General features: G+C 45.0%; 1 protein-coding gene across 4 annotated transcripts in view; it reads right to left on the bottom strand.

Moving 5' to 3' along the window:
• runx2b (RUNX family transcription factor 2b) overlaps nucleotides 1-23,762 on the bottom strand; it is a 75,668-nt gene that overhangs the window by 30,483 nt on the left and 21,423 nt on the right. For 2 of the 4 annotated variants that reach the window (XM_086190418.1, XM_086190419.1), the window contains exons 3-4: nucleotides 17,382-18,848; nucleotides 17,055-17,178 (exon numbers count right to left, since the gene is read on the bottom strand). In XM_086190418.1, the coding sequence (XP_086046544.1) occupies nucleotides 17,055-17,112 (58 nt within the window). In that variant the 5' untranslated portion in view covers nucleotides 17,113-17,178; nucleotides 17,382-18,848. Of the gene's footprint in view, nucleotides 1-17,054; nucleotides 17,179-17,377; nucleotides 18,849-23,762 lie in introns of all 4 variants that reach the window. The other 2 variants (XM_086190416.1, XM_086190417.1) reach the window with 2 other exon arrangements.

Here is a 23,762-nt window from a genome sequence, read left to right as displayed (position 1 = left end):
ACACGTTTTTTTTTTTTTTGTGTAATTCTGCCCCGACCCCGGAGATAATAAGGTCAGTATTTGGATTGTTGCAGTCCATGTCAACACGCTCAGCGAGCGCATGGAGGGAAAAAAAGTCCACATCTTCGATTGAAGCAAATCGACCCACGATCATATTTTTATAGCCAACTAATCAATCTTAAGTCTCAGATTTGGGTTTGCTATGATCGTCCTGGCAGCAGTCAGAAGCCTGCGATTTACCCAGCCTGCTCCGGGCCCCCGACGCCCACCTCCCACCCTGTTTGGTCACGACTTAAACCCCCCGACAAGCTCAGCTCATCAAAGGGTGTTTGTCCCATCTGACTCTGCTTTGCATCCCCGCTGTACATCCAGCATCTGTCTTCCAGCTCCCGACAGGATATGGGCCCACGTTCATACAGCGAGGCCTGGCGCTCCGTCGTTCGGAGGTAGGGTGACCTTGGCGCAAGTTTCAGATCTGCTGTTTGAAGTAGCGGAGCTGTGAGGGAGACAGCAGAGAAGGCGCTAATGTGCCAGAATATTCTGTCCAACACAAGAAAAAACAAAAAAAGTCCTGAATTTAAACTGGACCCAAAATCAACGTTTGATTATACGGGAGTGCTGGAACTTTCACGCAGCATTTGAATCCTACAATATCTGACCAACCCCACGCAGCTGGCTATTAAAAGACTAATATAATATTGCAATGAATCTAGTGTATAGCTGTTCATTCACTTGGGCTGCTGCTCGCCTGGTGCACAGCTGGATCGTCTCTCTCAGTTCTGGTATTATTCATCTACTGTGTTACACTGGCTCGCAGTCACTGCACAGTAGCACAAGTCACTAACAGTGATGAACCACAATACACCACATTGAGCAGGATATTTGTTTTATGATTTATGGTAATATTGTATTTCTGCCGCTCAGTTTCAATTATGTGTTTTCAATAAAAACCAAACTCAGCTGACAAATTTTCCTGTCGAGATATCAAGTGTGTAATAAAAGTTTCTATTCTCATTCCAACTTGGAATGACAAAGACTGAACCACTAATATGTACATGCACACACTGTCTATAGTGTTTTCCGCAAACCGAGAGCGCCGTTTTGTAACGGTGGATCGTCTTTATCCCTCTCTTGATGTCCGTCAACAGAAAATATCCTCCCGAAACATCTTACAAAAACGTATGCGACCACTTCCACCCGTCACCTTGCAAATTTCTCAGCCACTCGTGCGATCGGCTCAAACCCCTGCAGTGAGAACCTCAGGCTAAATGGAGGACGGTGCTTTGATTCTCAGTGGAAAAATGCAATATCTCAAGATAGTAGGTTTAGGCAAGAAATACTAGGTTAGGATCGCGGTCCGGGTTAAAACAAAACAAAACATAAACAAACAAACAAACATGAAAACGGCTGTAAATATTCAGACGTCTCGCTGAAAGCACCTGCTTTTCTTGCCAGAACAATGGCTGCAGAAGTAGCGGCATCCTGCTAAAACATCCAATTATGTCACCAGAACAATGGCTGCAAACGTTTCACTGGAAACACCGAATTTTGTTGGCAGATCTACGGCTACCAACGCCACAACGTCTCACTCAACACTGACAATTTTGCCAACAAAACATGGCTGCAAATGACCCAGTGTCTCGCTGCTAACACCTGGTTTCTTTGCCAAAATAACGGCTGCAGATGCTCTCACTGAAAAAACATCTGGATTTGCTGCCAAAACAGCTAAAAGTGTCCCGACTGTCTCGCGAAAATCACCAATTTTTGTCGCCAATAACGGCCCCAAGAAGGCCGAACGTCTCACCGACAGCACCTGCTTTTTGTCGGCAGAACAACGGCTGCGGATGATCAGACGTCTCAGGAAAACCATCTGGATGATCGATGGCTAAAAATGTCCCGACGCCTCACTAAAAAAAACAAAACAAAACACCCACTTTTCTCGCCAGAATAGCTGTGAATGTCCCGATGACTCGCTAAAGACACGCGATCTCGCCACCAGAGCAACAGCTCCTGGTGTCCTGGTGTCTTGTTAAAAAAAACAAACGATTTTTACCCCTAAAAACGCCATTGTAAACTGCCAACTTCTCGATAAAAACACATTTTTTGTCAGCAGAAGAACGGTTACAAACACGCTGACGTCTCACTAAAAACACATGGTTCTGTCACCAGAACAAAGGACGCCGATGTCTCCACGGCTCGTTCCTGGCTCACACTCATGTGGGTTGTGTATGAATTGCTGTACACTACTTTTTGAAAGTAGAAGTCTAGAGTGAATGAAAAAATCCTGCCAAAACACACACATGAAGCCTCATCGTGAGCAACACCTGACAAGGGAATACGAAAAAGAAAGGCAAAAAAACTAAAAATTCAAATGCAGATGAGTGAAAACAGTATGGTGGACCAGTTTTTAAGCCTGACCCTGCCGACTGTGTGGAATCAAGCGCTCTGATTCGTCTTAAAAACAACTCTGTCTCTCAAAGAAAACACGATAAAAACATGCAACGCCGTCTTTCTCTGCTTTTCACAAGCACACGCTCTCATCATTGAAGAGGAAAAGTACAGCCACTTAAGACTCAGGATTAAGGCTCCATTTCACAGTGGTGCATTTTTCAAGACGCTTAATTATAGCTTTCTAGTAGAGGGTAGTGACGAGGCCCAGGCTTTTAGCTCTAAAAGGATGTTTCCATGTTTGGCAGGCCACCAGCCAACCAGCTTGCCAGCTAACCAATCAATGAGCCCACCAGGCTGGGCAGCAAACCAGCCCGAGATCCAGTCTAGTACCAATCACCAACCAGCAGAGTTAAACGGGCTGGTCGCCAGCCAACCAGCCAGTCAATTATTGGAGCAGCTCGCCAGCAGTGCAGAAAACAACAGGGCAGAGGACGATGACGCTGGTCAGAAACCTTATTCCTCGTGACCTCACATCCACGCACTGATCTCACATCACAGCTAAGCCCTTAATGAGTGTTTATCACCCAGTCTGTGACATCACCCTGAACCGGGGGACATGGACGGCACGTACTGCGGTGCATGTCTCACAGAAACCTTTTTTTTTTTTTTTTTTCTCAAAGGAGACTTGCTGCGAGTTACAGTTACAGCAGCAGAAAGAAACGCAGGAATAGTTTGTCTGATATTTCACTCTGTCTTTGAAACGGCAACATGGAAAGAGACGGGAGGGGGCGGCAGCTTGTGGCAGGAGGGAGGAGGGGGTATAAAGACAATTTCCTCTCTGCTCTTATTGCTCTGACTGTCTGCCGCCTACCGCCTTCATGGAGGTCCCTAATTGAGATCACTTGTACTTAAAAATAGGCACAAAAAGGAACTTCTGTGGGCTGGAAGATGGAGAGGAGAAAATAAAGCGGTAATATGTGACGAAGGCTGCCATTAAAGAGTCCCAATGATAGATCTGAGCCACTGGAGCTGAGACTCTTTTCCGTGTCTGCCAGGGAACCTTCAGATGTTGACGTGTCATTCGCCACCTGCTGTCACAGTGCTGTGTGTGTGTGTGTGTGTGTGTGTGTGTGTTTTTTTTTTCTTTGATGGGGTAGGGTGACAGAGCCTGGGGTAGAGTCCAGAGACATGCACAAAAAAAAAAAAAAACAAAACAGGGGATTTCAGTTTTTCCACTTGTGTGTGTGTGTATGTGTGTACGATTTTGTCATTACATAGCTGCAACAAAATATCTCTGGAGTCATCAGACGTATTTGGCTCCACCAGTCTATGCAGCCTTTGTGTCATTAGCTAGGCTATTATTAGCCTTTCACTTTAATTCAGCTGCTCCACCAATCAAACCCTCGCCGGGGCAGCTTTTCCCAGACTCGGTCCCAGAGTGTCCCAGCGGCGTGCTGGTTTTCCCTTCAAACCATCTATCACTCAATCAGGTCTGATCTTGTTATTAATCAAACAACGAGCCCCCTCCTCGGAGACCAGTGTGAAGGATTGGCTCGAAGGAAACGCAGCGTATCCAGGAGAGGTACCCGACCACGGCTGGGAACAGGAACCCTGTAAAGAGCGTTTTTCTTGGACGCAGACCCTCTGTAGGTGCTAAAGACAATACAGACACTCGGGCTAGGCCAACATTCCACTTTACACTTTTCCCTTCCTCTGTGTATTTCACTGGTCTACTTCCCCTCTGCAAACTATCCGGCTAGTATCAAAATATTTATAGTACATCTGCAAGACATGCTGTTCTCATGTATCCAGGACCGTTTAGACTTGTGTTCATTATGCGAGGTAAAACTAATACCAGATTTATAGGGGGAGATTTCTTCTCTCTGTTCTCTTTGAATGTCTACGATTGAGGATGATTTATGTGAGGTGAGGAGGCGAGCTAGATACAGTGACTACACGGCGGAGGCTAACACGGCGGCGGCCCAGACTAGCACTCGCAGGGGGGCTATCGGCTGTCACTCGCCCGTTTCCACTGCTCCCGTTTCTGTCGGAAGGTGAGCCAGCACGGGAAAAGAAGGGTGAGGATGTATGTTTGTATATTTATGGAAGCAGGGCGCAGGAATGTCCAGGTGTACTGGTCCACATCGATGTAAGGGGCTATTGAAGAGCGCCAGATGGAGGGAAAAAACGTCTGTCATGCATGCTCAATTGCACACACAGATAAACATTTAAAGATGGAGTAAGCCCATGCCTGGAGCATTAAAATTTATTAAATATACAAAACATAATATAAATATACTATATATAAATATACATGTTTAGTTTGGCCATCATCAATGGCCTTTTTTACCGACAGTAAGTGAACCCCTGTCGAAAACTTGAAGACATTTCTGAGGGGTGACCAAAAAATGAGTCATCCGCCACTGAGACAACAGACAATTACTTGAACAAGAAGTGAAAACAACAATAAACAAGAGCAAGCTGCTCCCGTCGGCCAAGGCTAAAAAAATCCCCTAAACCCAATGCAATTCAGCATGTTGTGTTTTTAACCATCAGACTGAAAATAACTCACCAAACTGCATTTCTCCCATTCTGATACAAACTGGTGGAGAACATAAAGGTCACCAAGTTCATTTGTGGGGGTGGAAAATTGAAGAAAAAAATAAAAATCATAACGCAAATGTTGAGAAAAAAAAAATACAATTTTCTTCGAGTGTTTAAGCTCTTATTCTCGTCATTATAGCAGCCAGACATGCAGAACGTTCTGTATCTGTTTTCCCTCACAACAGGGCTGCCCCCGAAATTGGGGCCCACGGTGAGGCTCCGTTTGTCCTCCCGTGTTTAAGAAAAGAAATAACAAAACAACAAAACGGGCCCGAAAATAAACTAAAAAAGAATTTCAAAAATTATACTGAAAGCCGCTGTTTTCCTTCAAGTGAGGTAAAAAAAAAAAAAAAAAAAAAAAAGCTCTTTAAATACGTGGGATCCCTAATTAGAGGGAGACTTTGTGCAGAGCCTCTGTCTGATATTGCACTTGGTCATGCACTGAATGGCAGAAATTAAGCACTAATTTCTAATTATGCAGTACATTTGTCTTCTCCTGGTTCTGATTTTTGCAATTTAACAATGCAACGTGTGTTTGCGTTTGGCCCGTCCCCCACCAGCAAGGTTCACTTCTTGCCATCCGCGGGAAACAGTTTTGGATAGTTCTTGCAGATTTTCTTTTATATCAGACTTTATATGAAGGAAAATACGATTGTGTCTCACAAATTTGTTGTTTTTTTAGGTTTTTGTTTTTGTTTTTTTACATTTATCTCACCATATAAGACAGGCATTGGTACATACGTTTCTACAGCTGAGTAGGGAGACACCCAAATGACTGAGATACTCAGTATTTGAAAAGAATATCAACTTGGTGCCTGATGGAAATGAACATTGTTGTTTTATTCACTGGCGTCCTGTTGCTGAATCAGCATTTGCTTGAACAGAGATGACCTGCAAATCTTTTTACCACAGCTTTTGAACCACTGAAACGAAAAGCAAATACACGATAGCATTTAATCTATGTTGCAGACCAGGGATGCCCAAACTGGGGCCCATGGACCAAATTTGGCCCGCCTTGAGATTCCATGTAGCTGGCTAGTTGTAAAAATGTAATAATAACAATAAATCACAGTTTAATTAAATATTATTTAAAATGTAGAAAAATATACAGTAAATCGCTGATTTCTTTTTTTATGGGGCAAACGCTCCTCAGATTTTGCACAGGACGTCTCGTTGGTTCGCAGGTGAAGTGAGGAAATAAATTGGGGCAAAGACAGTAGTGCATTCACAAACGTTATCTTAACTATGCTACTGGCCCGTTTGAGCTTCGGTCCTCCTCTGGTAGACAACGTACAAATGTGTCGTACTTATGAATCCTGATTTCTCAGGACTTTGCGCCGAGAAATCGCCAGAATGATCGCAGCAGCAGGAATGGATGCAGAGATGAGCTACGAGCTTTCTTTGGAAAGGTCAGGTCGGGCTGTTTCAGCCTTCGACATGCTCTGCTGTGATTGATCCATCACGAACAATTTAGTTTTTGAGCCATTCTGCTGACAGATTGGTACTTGGACGGCGCAGACCTCTGCTAACGGCAATGTAAAAATGGATCTGCCCTCAAATTGAATTGCTTCGTCCTCGGCCCACGCTACATCCCTCCAACAAGGTCGGTGAAATTTGCCCTGATAGTGTTTGCGTAACCCTGCTAACAAACAAAAACAACAAATGGCACCGATCACATAACCCTCTTGGAGGACAGAAGTAAAGAAAACGGCACCGTGCAGACAGCAGAAGCGGCCGCAGCACTGGGCGTACAGTACATCACGCAGCAGCACTCAGCTTCTGAGGGTTGGATCTGGCTCTCTTTCTCCAGATCTCCTCCTGATCACATTCCAGCTCGGAGTCACTCCAAAAGTCTGAACTCTGCAACCTGGAGCCGTACATAATGATCCAAACCATTTAGACATCAAAATGGGAAGGGTTTGAGAGGCCTCGACATGCCGGCCTTACACACGTTACCTCTGACGATCCGTGCGCTGAACGAGTTAACGAATCAGCTTGAGAGTGTCATGGCTGATGTAGCTCAGTCAGAGATGGGACTTCGCCTAAAACCGTAGCCTGTAATTAGACTGCATATTAGGCTACTGGTCAGGAATGACTCACAACAAGGTGGGGGTGGGGAGGGAGAGCGGGGGGAAAGATGGGTGGATGGAGTTCATAGCTTCCAGCATGGGATGTTCAGAGACAAAATCAATTCCAGTCATCTTTAGAAAGGAGAAAGAAAACTTCATGAGCATTGGGGGAAAACATGATTTCATTGACGGTAACTGACTATTGTGTGATTCTGTGACCTACGACCTTGTGTTTTCCACACTTATTCCCACTTATTCCAGGGCAGGGCCTTTTCCCGGCGTTTCCTCTGCTCCTTCATGGAGCCTCAAATGACGGCAGCTCAAAAGCACCTAAATTCTGTCTCAGGCAGGGAGCCTAATCAACCGCTGGGTCCCACGAGGAACATTAATTATGTTGTGAAACACTGTCCTTTGTATATAATCAATTTTGTGGTGTTGCAAAGCTGAGAATCTAACATAAAAAACCTTCTCTCTGGCAACAGAGTTGTTGGGATGTGGTCTCGTGCTGACAATTAAATTGTCCGCTTGAAATACGCTGTCACTCTAGAAGCAGCAAGAGTTATGGCGCATAATTTTGTGAGAGATGATCATCTTAAATCTTTAAATTTGATTTTACTGTGCCGTAGATCATTCTAATATGTTCTTGCATCCTCCAGAGAGACAGAAAACTGTCCTCCAGTAGTTGCAGAACCCATTTACAGACAAAGAAGCTCAAAAGTATCCAACTTCCCCTCTCTGAAAAAGATATCGTACCACCAAATCCTGCAAAACAGAGGAAAAAGTATAGACGTGCATTGCTTGAGTAGAAGTGCAGATACCACAAGTGAAAAAGCTATTACAGGCTCTCGAAGTTATTCCAAAGTGTAAAGTAAAAAGTGTTTTTTGCCACTCGTGTCAATGCCACGATTCTTGACACGGGATGCACGACAGTCTTCGCTACGGTAGATGCCGTTTCTCCAAAACAAGTGCTCCTAACGCGCCCCGTCTTCCGTTAAACACGTGAACATGGAGTATCTTCTGCAAGCTTTTGAACGTTTGGCCGACGTATTCGAGTTCTCACACATATTAGCAATGTCTATGCGCATTCCTGCCACCTTCGCTGCAGGGGGAACAATCTGTTTCTTGTCTGTTCCTATTACATCTGTTTTTGCTTCCGTCATGAATCCAAACTGAAGTAACAAGCCCGTCCTTTAACGTAAGGGGGAGAATGTACAGGTATTTGTGTTAAACTGCAGAGGGTAACAGTAAAAGTTGTAAAAATGTACAGGTACCTGTAAAGTTCACAGGACTTAAATGTGGTAAAGTATTTGAGCAAGGAACCTGAGTCCCATGACTCAACAGACTTGACTTTTTGGAACGTTCGCCTTCATCCGCATACTGAGAAGTAACATTTCTATGACGATTTATCTCTGATCGCGAGGTGCACAAACCTCGCAACTTAGCAGGATGCAGCCCACTAGCAGAGGCTAACCCTGAGAGGCTAGCAGGGAAAGGAGCTATTCCAAAAACAGTGTCAGGCTTGCAGTTAAAACAAAAATCACAGCCACCACATTCACTCCCGGCGGAATCCACAAAGAACGGTCTGTTTTTAAACTCGACCGTTAGCTGGAAGGCTAAATTTAAGCTACACCATGTTAGACTGCATTTCATTGACAGCACGAAACCACCAATAAAAAAAAAGAAAAAAAGACTTGGATATGACCAATGGTACCATGTGACCTGCCTTTAATGGTGGGATTAGACTTGTAGCAGGGACTCAACTTACTCAACTCTGACAATTGTAACTTGGGACTTGCTTGAGACAGTTTTTTTTTTATTTTTTATACATATATATGACTTGCACATGTGTGACTTACTCCCCACCTCTGATATTTTCTACTTCCATCTCACAGACCACAAGGTATTATCACGCTCTAAAGTACGAATCTCTGTTTTATGTCTCAATTTTCAGGCCACACGGAGCAACAGTAAAGAAAACTTTGTAAAAAATTATAACGGCTATAGATGCTTGAAAGCTGTAAACCTGTGTTTTCATTGCAAGGGGCTCTTATTCATTGGTAATCGCCTCACAGTGTGAGCAGATGATTGGGTAATATTTATGATGGGCCCTCAGGGTGTGCTTCCGTCTCTCTTATGTCTATAAAATCTTTTATTCCTGGCTCAACTGTAGCACAGACAAGGTTCCATTAGGACCTGATTGCGCTGCTTTTAAGTGTGTGCCTACATGTGCGCAGGTCATATGTGATGTGGGTGTGTGTATGTACAGTGTGTACCAATGAAGGGGGGTCTGGGGGTGGGGGAGGGTGGGGTCTGGCTCGGAGTCTCTTGGTTAACCAGAATGTAATTTGGGGGCCCGGTGAAGAGTCCCAGTAGCTTCTCACTGTTTGTTTACCAGAGAGACCAACTCTACTGTTACTGCTGCATCTGCGGGGAAGTGCAGGAAACGGGCACACGCGTGTGCGTGTGTGTATGTGTGTGTGTGTGAGACCGGCTGTATATATGCAATCATGTGTGTGTGTTCAGTGTTCATGTGAAAGGGTCAGAAAAGGTGAGTGAGCGTGTGATATTTGTAAACACTGTCTGGAATTATTGACAAGAGCTGGAGCATTAGCAAGGATATCATGATACATATCACAATACCGTTCAATCACGATATACTGCGATATCGCAACGTGACGTAGTACGCAGTGATGTATCAAAACATTGCAAAATAGAGCAGAAATCTTGCAGTGGTGCACAGGGTGGTCTAATAATACATACATCGTGCTATCTTTATAACACAACACCAGAGATATTTGCAAAGTTGCACAAGTGTACTGAACCCTAAAGTATTACTGCAATTACACACGAGGCACGATACAGTGCGGTGTGTATCACCATATACTGCAATAAAGTAAGTATTGCGAAAAAATATTGCAATATCGTGCTGTGTTGTTTTCATTTAGTCCTACTGTTGCGCCAAAGAAATACTTTTAACAACCAAAAGCAATGCTCCCGTTGATTCGCTGTTGCTCTTTGTCTCCCCCTCATATAACTACAGTAAATTAAGGCTACGCTACTCTGTCGCTTCCTGAAATGTCATAAATAAAAAAAGAGCTCGCCTGCACACACCCGGCATTGTTTGTCAGCAAAAAAATGACTGCTATTTTTGTTTGTGCCATGTGTAAATCCCCAGAGACTCAACAGCTCGCTTTCTGTCCCAATTGGGCTTGCTTTCTTTTTCTCTCTCCCCCGCCCTCCCCAATCCTCCCCTCTCCTCAACCCCCCCCCCCCACCCCACCCACTCCTCCATCCACCTCCCATGCAGGAATATAAAGAAAACAATGCGATTCAAACAACCGGAGCTCCTAGCCTGTCATTTAGCTGTAACTTTGAATTGTCTTTGCTTTTGTGTGAGCTGTTTTCTTTCACGCACGCACGGAGACAGACAGACGGAATTGTTGCAGCATCCAAAATTCCATCACAAGAGAGGAAGAAAGGCAGAGGAGGAGAGGATCTTTTCAAAAAAACAAAAAAAAAAAGGGGGAAAAAAAAGAAGAATATCACTCTAATAAAATATGCCTGCTCCTCTGGGATCCTCCTTTGCTCATTCAGCATCAGGAGAAGTGAAGTGGAAAAGGCCCGTTATTGTCCAAAACAGGAGAGAGAAGAGAGAGAGACCTATTTCCTTTGGGAAAAGACAGAATGAACAGCGCAACAGTTGATGGAAAAACTTTTAAACGCGACAACAAAATGAACTACAGACGACTGTAAGAGGGCAGCTGTCTGGGTGAGTGACAGGTTTGGAGACGGAAAGCCGGCGAAGATCAGACGGGATGTGCGCGAACAGGCTTTGATCAGACGCCGCTTGTCGGTACAATATGATTGGATTGAGTAAGTGTAAACTGGAGCAGCGCAGGGATCAACATAAAAAAAACAACAGCGCGCGACAGAAGACGCCGGCTTCAGTCGCAGGAAAGAGCTGAGAGCAACACGAGGGATTTTTCTGATTTGTAACGTTGCTGTACAAGCAGAAATTGCTCTAAACTTTTGCCCCCCCCCCCCCCGATTGAGGAAGTCGTGCAAACTTCTTCGAATTTCAGCGCCATATTAAGGATTTATAAGGAGCACAATCACTTACGTTCTTAAGACGGAAAATGAGATCAAATTCGACGCGAAAACTGTTTTTTACGTTGATGTCAAGCACTTTAATGGTTACTTTTTTTTTTCTCGGCGGTCATGAAGGAGGCTGTAATTCGTAGCGTGGCTGAATTACCGGGTCACTCAGAGTTGATCGACACGCGGGACGGGCGAAATATCAGGGACGCATTTAATAACTCACGACTCAAACAGAGTCAATAAAAACGAAGATCTATCACGGAAGTTACATCGGGGATGTTTCATCTGTTTTCAGGTGTACCTCATAAAATGATACACACGAGGTTTCTAAGTGCTGAGTAGGGGACCAGTTCAGTACGGGGGTCTTCATGCTGGTTTGCTGGCTTGCAGGTGCCCCCCCCCCCCCCGCCTCAATGACACCCCCTCCCTCTTACGTCTTTCCTTTTTCCTACAAGCCAGCATCACCAGCTCACCTCTTCTCCCCAGAGACGTTTCAAGATCACCTACACACACGACTCAAAGTTCAAAGTCTAGCATCCCTCGACACACACCTACACACACTACCCCCCTTTTTTTGTGCCTCTGGGGGGGGGGGCGGTATTGAATTTCAGTGTCATTTGAATATGTCTCCACGCACGCGTGTGTGTTTTGTGCCACAGGTGGTGCGGCGCTGGTGACTCTGATTATTGTGGTGACCAAAGCATTGGCGCCCCGTTACCTTTGTCATCACTCTTTTTCCTGAAAGCGTAGGTGTGGGGGGGGGGGGGGGGTATCAGGAAGGAAAGGGAAGAAGAGGTGGCCGCCCCCGCTGTGCCAGATGGAGGGTGGTTCTCGTCATCCCTCATGAAGGCAAATGGATCCTTTTTTGCTTTCTTTCTTAATTCCTGATTAATTCTTGCTCACATTTAGAGGAAACATGCTGTCCTCTAAACTTGTTTACCCTTAAAAGGCTTGTGTGGGCGTCGCCTGGGGGGGGGGGGGCTCTGGTTTTCAGGTGTATTTGATCTGTTGTATTCACACCTCGGCGCTGGCGGGGGGCCCCTGCTGTGTGGGCAGGTAATTTGAGCAAATTAGGAGATGGGGCCAGTGCGTTATTAATGACACCCAATACCCTCCACTGCATGTCCACCTATTGTTCCCTCCACTGCACACACCTTTCTTTTCTTCCGCTCACAGTTCGCCGTTGCATCTGCGCCTCCTGCTCAACACCCACCGCTCAGCCCTTCTAAAGGCACAGTGTATGGTATGCACACACACACACACACACACACACGGCGCACATGAGATGGGGGCGGCAAAAGGGGCGATTGGTTCCAGGTGCCAGTTTGACTGAGAGCATTAATCAAGCAGACAGATCTTCTTGTCACAGACACCTTAAGTGTGCGCATGCACATGCGCGCGCGCACACACACACGCTCTCTACAGTACTACACCTGCACTGTTGTAGCCACAGTTAGTGTTCTTCAGGAAGTGATGAATGACTTCAGACGAAATGCGCAGTGACACCAATGTCCAGACGCGTCGTAACGACGGTTTAAGTGACCTGCCGTGCAGGTATCGATCGTCGTCTGGCGCATGAAACCCGTGTTTACGGCGCAGTGCGTGACCTCGTGTGAATGATACGAGTTGCCTCAAAAACACAGCTAACACCCGAGCGACTGCTGCTCTTTTCCTGACCTGCCGGTGAGTTTATATTTGGGAGTTCGGCCGGAGTCAGAGGGGATGCCGCATTCCTTTAAGATTAAACTAACAAGAGGAAAAACCTGACCTTTTCTCCTTCGCGGGGTAGAACAGGTAAGGCCTTGTGTAGGTGCCGTGGTCGTGCTCTCACTCACATCATTACAGCCTAAACCCAAACATCCAAGAGGCTCGACACTCCATAGCCCCCACCCCCTCAAAGAAAAATGGCATGGAGGCGCTTAGCCGTTTTTGTTGTTGCTGTTGGGTTTTGTTGTTGTTGTTGTTGTTGCAAAAACAGTCAGGGAATGCTAAACAATTCCGTCCAGCGTTCCTGTGGTTCGCTCTATCAGCTCTGCTCAGAGACTTCGTTTGACATAAAGGACATAAAGAGCAGCGAATGACATTACGGGTGTTCTGTTTCTTTCGCAGCTCCAAGACAGAAAGAGAGAGGGAGAGAGAGAGAGAGAGAGAGAGAGAGAGAGAAAGAGAGAGAGATTTTCAAAGTGTTAGGTGGTTACTTCCTCTCTGAGGGCTTATATCGGATAACCGTAATTTGCCCAGCGTGATGCAACGGATGACGATCTTAAGTGTGAAAATAGCAGAGTGCGGCATTAAAAGCTTCACTGGCTAACGTAATGGCAGGCTACGTGGTAATTATGGCGCGTTTTAGAAATAATAGCTGTGTGCAGTAAAGAACGCGGTCCAAAAAATACACACTAATTTGGGATTTATATTGAGTAAACACAGCAGAGGACAATTGCATTGATTTAAGAGGAGAAACGGGGATGTTAGCTCTGCATACAACACGGAGAACAAGGGTACCAGCGCTCGTCTGATGAGATTATTTATGGGGCAACATCTGAAGTAGACGAGCAGCCTTATCACAATAGTCTAATTATCCCCAAAGCTGCTGAATACGAGGGTAAAACAAACAGCGCTTTGTAAGTATTTACATTGTATTCTCCATTTATTGTTGCAGTCTCCGTGTTACTGTTCTGCAGTGTTTCGATAACTCCTCACGGCTTTATTTGGACAGAAAAAAAGCTGATGTATATGAATCTGTGGCTCAGCTGACTGAAAATAAAGTCGGGTCACTTGTTGCTCTAGAAAACAAGCCAGATATTACAGACAAAAACAAAACAAAACAAAAAACTGGCTGTAGAACGGAAATTAACACCATTATTTTCATTTGACAGCATTTGCAGCCTAGAAAACCCTCCACAGCTCCTGTGAGTCTTATTCAAATATTGATATTTGCTTTTTTTACAAGTGAAAATACAGACAAATTAATCTATCTTTGATTATCACACTCCCTCTGGATTTATGTGGACTACCCCTAATAAGTTCTAATAGCTTGTGAAGCTCCAACACACACACACACACACACACACACACACACACACACACACACACACACACACACGCACGCCCGCGCCATTTTTCTTCCATCAATACGACCCTGCTGGGACTAAATAACATGTTTGCCTCTGAGGTACAATTAAGAATCGCTAAATAGAGTTCCTTTGAGCCCGGAGTTAAGGGAAGAGTCTTCACCGCACAGTAGCAGCCAGTGAAGCGCTCAGATTTTTTCCCCCCCTGGCTTTTTCAAATTACCTATTGATGAGTGGGCTTCACGTCTCCCCTGCTTTAGGGTAGGGGGGAGGAGGAGGAAGGGGGGTGAGGGAGGAGGGAGGATGTCTGGTTCACTTTTAAGATGTCTCCAAGAAGCAGGCCTGTGGTTAGATCTAAGGCAACACTTATGCAACAGAAGCTGCCTTTCTCAAATACATATACGGTTTCCCTGCAAATTATCAGAGATTTTCTTCTGGGGAAAGTTTTCCGCCGCGGAGTCTTCGGATATTTACCCTCCATCGTCCCGCTTTTCTTTTGATCGCGTTGATTCGGGGTCTGTCGGTGTAAGCACTTTTATTTCTCTACTGTAACTGCACAACTTTACTGAACGATAATTGCTCCCATGACTTAATTGTCTATATGTAATTAAGTTTGTAATAGAGAAAATAGGCACTTAAATGTTCCCCAGAGAGGCATGGCGGTTGCCACACATGTTGAAGACCGTTCTGCCCTCCCCATCTGCCAGAACGAGGAGTTATAAAAAAAAAAAGAGAAAAAAAATGTATTTGAGGCAATTAAATGAAAAATCGTTTGATGTGGATGCCAAGACAAATATTCAAGAGACCCCTTTTCTCAATAGGGCAATTTGCCCGCTGTGTCAAGTTGGCTTGATTTATCTCAGGGAATGTAGCTTAAATTAAAGATGTCCTCACACACAAATCTGTGGACGGCAGCTCTGTGGCATTGTACCCAACAAAAACAATATTTTGCAACTCGCGTTCCCAGCAAAGGAGGAGAAACGTGGTGTTTTGACCACCGATGAAAGGAAAAAGCAATTAACCCTCGAAAATCAAGGTGAATAAATATATTTTTCAGATCTTTCACACGTTACACGTTTAATTTCAGCTTTTTGCACAACTTGAACTCAACACCACTCCTTGTCGGACTTCATTTTTGCGCCAGATACGGTACACATTTATTTATTTTAAATTACAAACAGCAGAAAGCACTGGTGGTCTCACAAAATCACACTCTGCTGTCAAGGGGACATTTTGCGGTTGTACTGACAGATTTACAGCCCAGATGTTCCAAAAAAAAAAAAAAAAAAGAAGGCGGCAACCTGCATAAGCTGCAGCACCGTATCAATCACCAATATCGATCAGCTCTCATCTCCCTCTCTCTCTCCCTCTGCCGCCACACCTGAACATCTGTGCACATCTGCTCTCCGCCTCTACCGCAGCATGCTTCCAATTTCCTAAAGCGCTGCTGCTCTCTCTCTCTCTCTCTCTCTCTCTCGCTCTCACTCTGGTTTTCCAGCGCTCCAACCCCAGAGACACAGCCGAGAGGTCAGAGGTTAACATGGTAATAGGTGGTGGTGATTGGTAGAAGACGCTCACTCTCTCCCCGGCTTTCAGAGCGTATTAGAGCCACCCCTGCTTCTGTGGAGCAGGAGGCCAGAGCAGCTGTGTCTGACCACGGGGAGACTTCTTAAAACATCTTTTAAACATTTGATTTGGACAGAAGTGTAGAGGATATGGACCGGCGCGAGAGAGGAGGAGGAGGAGGAGGAGGAGGACAGGCACAGGACTGAAGATGTTTGTTTGAATTTGAAAATTCATCCGGTAATTTATTTTGCTGATTAAATCGGACCGTGTAGAAAAGCTGTCACAATACAATACGGCAAATTCAAAACAGAGGCCACAAATTAAAGGGATGGAAGTTGGCCTCCACAGGTCACTGGAAATCATGAAGTTGCTGCTGTTCAGAAAAACCCTGCTTCCTTTTGGGTCCAGTTTAACAGCCGAGAAGAATATGTGACCGAGCACGAATTTTTAAAAAAACTGTGCGCACACACACAGAATAATTTATCTTTTTAGTGATTTATATGAATCATGATGGAAGTTGGCTCAGATAAACTTCCCTTTTCAGTGTGGATTTATGTCTGTCAATTAAATTCTCCCCAGAGGCTGCACAAATCGACTCTGATTCATTAATGACAGCAGCGCCACCAGACAATTACAGGAAGCGATTACAGACCTTCCTTGGCGGACTAATCAATAGTTCTTCCCTCCACACACACACACACACACACACACACACACACACACACACACACAAACACACACTGTAGAGACACCCAAGCCACACACAACACCAGTAATCGCACATCTTGTTTCAATGCTCGACTGTAAACTCTTGTGCAGCGTCTGTTTACATTTGTCAAAAAATATCACCCAAGCTTTTGTGTTTGGTTTCCGCAAATGGCATCGCTTTCTAAATCCAAGGGTGTGTTGCACAAACATGTCATCTCGTTCTTTGAGAAATATTTATAAACACCATGTAGTGTAAATACTGGAATCTCTAAATGCGGAGAGGTTTTTTGTTGTTGTTGTTGTTGTTGTTGTTGTTTCTGTCTTTGCGCGTCAAAAAAAGCCTTGACGAACGTCGGGTCTCGCCTCCACCATGAAAAGATCCTCAATGGCCTTTGTTGATCCTCGCCATTCACCTTGACCCAAAATCAGATCCAAGGTTCCTTCAAACCCCCCCACCCCAAACCCCCCCCCCCCCATGCCCCCCGGCTCAACCCTCAACACCTGACCTGAAGTGCTCGCCATGACCCAGCAGCGAAGTGGTACTCACCCCAGAAGAAGTTCTGTTGACATGGTGTCACTGTGCTGAAAAGGCTGTTAGATGCCATCGCCGCCTCTGGTAGTTGCAAGCCCCACTTTTGTTCCTCTGTGGTTTCTGTGACCCTTGACACGTCCTAAACCAAGAGCACGCAGCATGTCATGAAGAAAAAAAACTGAAATCCACAAGACATGCTATCAACTATTCGGATGACCACAAGTAACGACCAGGTCTGGTTTTATAGAGAAAAAAAAATTGCAGAGGCAAATATCGCCTTTGCGGATGGATCAGATGGTGTCGGACTTGCTTGCTTGGCGAGTGTGGTTGGAACGTACTTACTCGCTTAGCGCCGTCCTTGTGACTGGTGCTGGCCCGTGACGATTAACCATTTACACTCCAGGTCACCCTCAAACACCAACCCCGAGCCGCACGTCTGTGGTTCTGTGGTTGTTTTGGAGGCGAGCAGAGCCCTCACACAACCCAAACGGCACCAGCTTTAAAACTCGTCTCTTTCCTGCCCTCCATGTGCCGTCACTGGAGAGCCTCGGTCACATGCCCTCTGACGTCATCACGACACAGCAGTTGAGTGGGACAGCCTACCGTTGTGGCTTTCTCCCCTCTCCTCACTTCTCTCTCTCTCTCTCTTTCTCTCTCCTCCTCTCTTACGCGTGGTTCAGCGGCGTTTCCAGGATCTCTGGGGGATCTGGGTCAGACTCTCCCATGAGTCAAGAGGCTTCAGTGGGGGCAGCTTGTTCAACCGCCCATACCTCCTCAGCATATGGGGAGTAAAGCACCTTCTCTGCTTCACCTCCCTCCACTCTTTTATCCACCTCCCTCTCTCGTTTAACAGGCTGCCGAGCTGCTCCTGTCTGCTTCTGAGTAGGGAGAGCTGAGCCTGGTAAGATTTGAGGGTGTGAGTGAGCGGCTGGCTGGCTGGCTGGCTGGCTGGCTGACTGGGTGTGTATATGCTTGCGGTGTGTGTGTATGGAGAGAAATAGAGAGCACTGAGGGAAAAGAGAGAGAGAAAAGAGAGAGAGAGAGAGAGCGGGAGAGAGGTGGTGTGAAACTCTGCTTATTTACAGAGGGGTGTGTCTGAAGAGCTGCTTCAGTGTCAATTTTTTGCAGCCTGAATCTTTCACACCCTTGCTGTGTCATGTACAATCTGTGCGTGTGTGTGTGTGTGCGTGTGTGTGTACGTGTACGCACGCACAGATGCAAGCCTCCGCTGGGCTTTAATTGGCTCTCACAGAAGCGACAGACAGAGGCAATTCCTGTAAGAGCCTGTAAATCACGGCCACCTGTCCTCCCTCTGAAAGAGATGCCTTCTCATAGTCGCGCTTGGAGGCTCTGTTAAACAGACACACTGCAAGAATAGCTTAGTGCAGCGCAGGCAGCCCATGACAATCAACCATGAATCATCACTCAAACACACACACACACACACACACACACACACACACACACACGTCCTGGCGCTGGGTCACCATTCATCTTAGATCGGTGATCACAGGTGTTTGTTATAACAGATCAAAAACGCAGACGGGGCGTTTGTGCAGAAGCGCAGGAATGCGAGGAATGGAGCTGGGAGCTCGGTCAGGTTTGAAAGTGTTAAAAGTTACTCGCCAGTTTGCGAGGATGACTAAGCAGCGAAGGGAGGAACTGTCCCCCGGGCCCTTTTCTGATGGTTTGTTATTGCCGGAGAAATCTTCAGAGAGTCATTTGCATAAAATACATTGCTTTTGTTGTTGAGCCACGGAAAAGTCTTAGAGCTCAGCAGGACGAGGAGAAGTGTCAGCGGCGCTCCAACTGTTGAAGGAGGAAAGGCGTTTGTTAGTGAAGTGACATGAAACTGTGTTTAGAAGAATGTTCCTTAAAACACACACACACACACACACACACACACACACACACACGGCTGTTGGATTATCGCTGCAACACAAACCAACACTTGAAGAACCTTCAACTTGTCTTCAGTCTACTGAATACTACAACATACCATAAACTACCAATGCACAATAATATCGGCAGATATCTGGGAATTGTAATAAATCTTTACTGGTCTGATGGGTCCGGTATCGGAATCCCTACTGAGAGCTTTTCACAATGTTAAAAAGTGTCTTTTTTTCTTTTCTTTACTATGTGGAGTTTTTATATCAACATCAGTGAATATCAGCCGTCAATCGAATCAGGCGAAGCACGATAGAACATCGGCTCAAAATCCAGGAAAAAAAATTTTTTTTTTTTTTGGTGCTCTGAGATTTTGACTGAGAGTATTTCAGTAAACTTTTAAAGTATCTGGACACACCATTAGGTTACAGCAATTCTAAAAAGTCTTACGCCTCTGTGGAAAATGTATGAGAAAAGTCAAATGAATAATAACGGACACATTTGTCCTCACTCTAGCAAAAAATAAATAAATAAATTTTTAAAAAATTTAAAAAAATATCCCAGAGGAAAATTAAAGTTCATTTGTCCGTCCTAGTCATAAACGAACCACAAGCCATTTGAAACTATTACATTTAATTCCATGTTATTTGTCTAATTGCCGCTAACACAATTCTTTTATGTAGCAATGGATTATTAACCCCCGATTTCTTCCTCGTCCCGCTCCTCTTATTAAGGTCATAATGTGAAACATGAACTATAAACAATCCTCCAAAATTCAACTGCGATTCCACAAGTCTGCCACTTACCTTATTTTTGTGCAGTGAAACATTTTCCTTGGCACGCAGCTTTGTAAATATTTGCTGTCTAAAACAAGAACATGCCTCCCGAGTTACAGAATCCTTAGGGAAGGGCTATTCAGATGCGGCTATTGGCAGCTTGCAAACACACAATGTACACTACCTGTTTCCATTCGCAGATTTAATGCATCATGTCATCCGTGCAGTTTACCTTCATGCTAAATATACTAAAAATATTCAAGTCTTCCCAGATAATTGTTACCAATGCTGTATGTTCCGGATAATCGGTGCAACAGCAGAGACAGGCCGGGCATTTAGGATTAGTTTGGTATTTGAAATTCAAGCCTTTCAAAAATAATATTTAGCTGTATGTTTCTAAGGTTATTGCAAATGGATGCTTGCTGTCAGAAGCATTCAAGTGCAGGACAGAGTGCAGCACCCCTGAGTTCCTAAGAGCCACAGTAAATTACAATTGCAGTTTGATGGGAATATAATTTGTACATCATGATTGAAGCTAAAACATAGAATGAAAAAATAAAGCGTGAGCCCGACTCACATGTCAGGAAACACGACTTCTTGGGTGGCGGGACACGCGATAAACAATCTTGATGGTAAAAATCGCTTGCAGTCTCAGATATCTCTGTAAGACCAAAAAAAAAAAAAAAAAGGGGGGGGGGTGAGCAACTATGAGGAGGAGATGATGAACGGTAACAAAGTTTAGTTAAAGTTGGCCAAACATTGTTTTACTTGCCAAAATCTTGGTCGGGTCAGCAGTTCACCCACCTTAAGAGAAACCACAACAACGTCTCCATCACTGAAACCTTGACCATAACTGCTGATCCCAGCAAGTCCAAAGAGTTCAGCTCAACGAGATCTAATCCAGGGGACATGCGAATTAAGGAGGGGTTTGTTTTCAGAAGAATAACCTTCTCTGGGATGTGAGGTAAACAGTGCTTGCTTGAACATTTCTTCTTTTTTTTATTTTTAAAAAAAAGGTATTTATTGATTTTCTTTGCAGACGACATCCTTGATTGGAGGGCTTTGGGCAATTATGTTGCAAGAGGAACCAAGCGCGTCACGCAAGGGTGCTTTTGCGATGTTATCATGTGAAACAGGGTGTTTCAATGGATTTAACGTATATAATCATACTGTATATAAACAGAGGATGGGGTTTTGTACGGCATCTCATGAGGGAGAAAAAAAAAAGACTTCTCTTGAGGGATGAACTGTGCGAGCACTGCCGAGACTATTTGGTAATATATGTGCTCCTCACTGACCAAAAAAAAAAAAAAAAAGACAGCTGGGCTTTTGTGAAGGTAATAATGTTAAAAGCTGGAATAGGATATGGAATATAATATTTAATTCATTACTGGTTCTCCACTGGTGGCCACTATACTTGAGAGTGTGTGTGCACGGAGCTGAGGAGCTTGGACATAGTGGAAGCTCTGGCCAAGGTCTGCCCCGAGGACTGTGGTCGATGGCCCACCCTGCCAGACACTTTCTACCACTCAGGACCACACACCTTCAAATGGACTCGCTTTATTATCACAAGCTCTCATAGAAACATAATAGAGGTATCATGTGTTGGAACATGCTTAAAATTACACGTGGTATTTGCGCGGTGCGTGTAACGTAGCGCTGCTCGACATGGTAGTTCTTGCTTCGTCAAAGCAGATGAACGTTGAATGTTTTCATAGAAAAAGTATTTCTGGAAAAATATTGAGGGATAATGATACCTAAGATGAGTTAAAATTAACTCTGGCTGTAAGGCTGTCTCTATTGGTCTCTCTGAGAAGGCTAAAAATGATGTGACATAATTAGCCCAGAGCAGACATTACGCATGTGTAGGTATTGCAGTATTAGAAAAGGAAGGGCTTATTAATAGCCCTTTTGGCTCGTGTTGTGTACTCTTTCTGGCGAGGCATCAGAACGGCCTGGCCGAGCAAACAGGCAGGTACAGTGATTCACTTTAACAGGCGACATCTGTAAAACACCGAGGTAGTTTACACTGCGGCCGAGCCCGAATTAAGGTGCTTTCATTGGAAACAAACACCACTTGCAATCAGCTTCTGTTGGCTGCAGCGCCACTGGTGTGAATGTAAATATCTCCTTACAGCACGGTGACCTGCAAGCATCGCATAAAGAGGGAGAGTCACGGAGAGGCTCCACTCCGACATGGAGGCATCTACGACGCCGCGTCGCCAAAGAGGATGTTGATGTTCTGTGTGAGCTCTTCAGCTGGGTAGCGTATGATTTCATCTTAATGAAAAGTAGATATTTTTTCTTTGCTGTCCAGCGGCGATATCTCCACCTTCCAGTGACTTAGCGCCCTTTCTTGCGGTGTCTAGACAGCTGTTTTTGGAGTCACAGCTTTGAGGGAAAATAAAGTCGGCCTTTAAGTAATAAGGGGAAATGTTTAATATCGAATGGCGCGTGCACAAGCTAAACACACATTAAAAATAGCTCTTGGAGTTGTGATTACATAAAATTGCAAAAAGGGGTAAGTCAGATCATCGGTGGAGGCTGCGATGAGGAGTCTGTGGCTGACCACTGAGAGCCATTTCTTTCTTCCTTTTTTCCCTCCAGTCCTCATTTTAATCAAGGTCCCGGTCCAGGATAAACAGTCCCTACCTACACTGCAGTTCAAACAGCGAGGCCCGCTGAGACCCAAGCGATGACTTCTAAATGTTCAACTGACAAGTTGCTTTAATTTGCGTGCTAAGTAGATGGAGGTGGACTTCCATGCGTCTTCTCTCCTTGGCGTTCGTACGCCTCTCCTGCTACTTCTCCACCTCCATGGAACTCTGTGATACCTCTGTGTCCGAGACGCACGCCGGTCCTCCGCGGGCGCTGCTGTCCGGTTTTGGAAATGCCGCGCTGAGGCAAAGGTGAGGACGGGAGCCGCCGAGGCCCACAACAGACTGGGACGGACTCAGCTCCTGTCACTGTGATTAAAATTGCTCTGTAAATTTTGTAGCGTAAACAGCTCTTCTGTCACTCGCTCGAAAAAAGTATAAAAAACCTTTGCTTAAGACACAGTAGAAGTGGCCAGATATCTGGAAAAAGTCTCTATTCAAAAATGATGGTTCAGTAAAGTTTTGGATGTCTGCTTAAGTACCAAAACTAAAAGTACACGAGTCTTACTGTGCATGGTGTCTGCGTACTCAACTGCGCCCTCCACTGACTTCGAAAAGTACATCATCTTCAACAAGTTTTAATCCTATTTTCTTCGCAAAAATTCAAAAGTAACATTACGTTATAATAAGAGTACAAAGTCCCCTAAAATACAAATAGTACAGATACTTTTGATACAGATACTGAATACAAGCTGCCGTCACACACACAGGTCACAACACAGTTTTACCATGCAGTATTGCAGTACAACACTGATTCAAGCGCCAGAGTATCAATACAGTACTGTGGAAGTAAACTTACAATCTTATCGAGATATAGTATTGACACAGTATCTTATCATAATATACTGAGCGTCTACATTGATACGAGAGGGTGGAGTATCAATTCAGTGTTGCGGATAAAAACTGCTCTACATGGCAGTTTGGATTTGATGGCACAGGCCGTGCACGGAGCTGCTGACCGTGGCTGAGGACCAGGGATGCTCTGGTGCTCCTGCGTCCTCGGAGGTTGGTACAATGTAACTGTGGCCGCTGGAAAGCCTGTTATTGTGTGGTCGGTTGTCAACAGCTGAGAGGTTTTACAATAGCTGCTCGGGCTGGAGGTTGACAGAGTTCAAGTGGCTGAACTGCTAAGTCAGCGTTATAATTACACGGCAGTGATGATACAAGAGTGAGAGTCATGTGACGCCTCCAGTCACATGATGCCGTCACTGTAGTCAAATGTCAAAAAACAGAAATGACAGTGTGTCATGCACACAGCGAGCGTGAGGATGAATACATTAACTCTGCGCTGGCCGTGACTCAAATCCGGGGGTCACGACACAACCTGAATGAGCTTACACATAAGCTGCCCATTATGTGTCTCAGAAAGTCAGTTTATTTGCTGCAGAGAACAAAGTAGG

Source organism: Aulostomus chinensis, chromosome 20, assembly GCF_037954235.1.
Source record: "Aulostomus chinensis isolate RoL2024-O1b breed Wild chromosome 20, RoL_Achi_v1.0, whole genome shotgun sequence".
NCBI lineage: Eukaryota > Metazoa > Chordata > Actinopteri > Syngnathiformes > Aulostomidae > Aulostomus > Aulostomus chinensis.
This window is presented reverse-complemented; position numbering and strand designations above follow the sequence as displayed.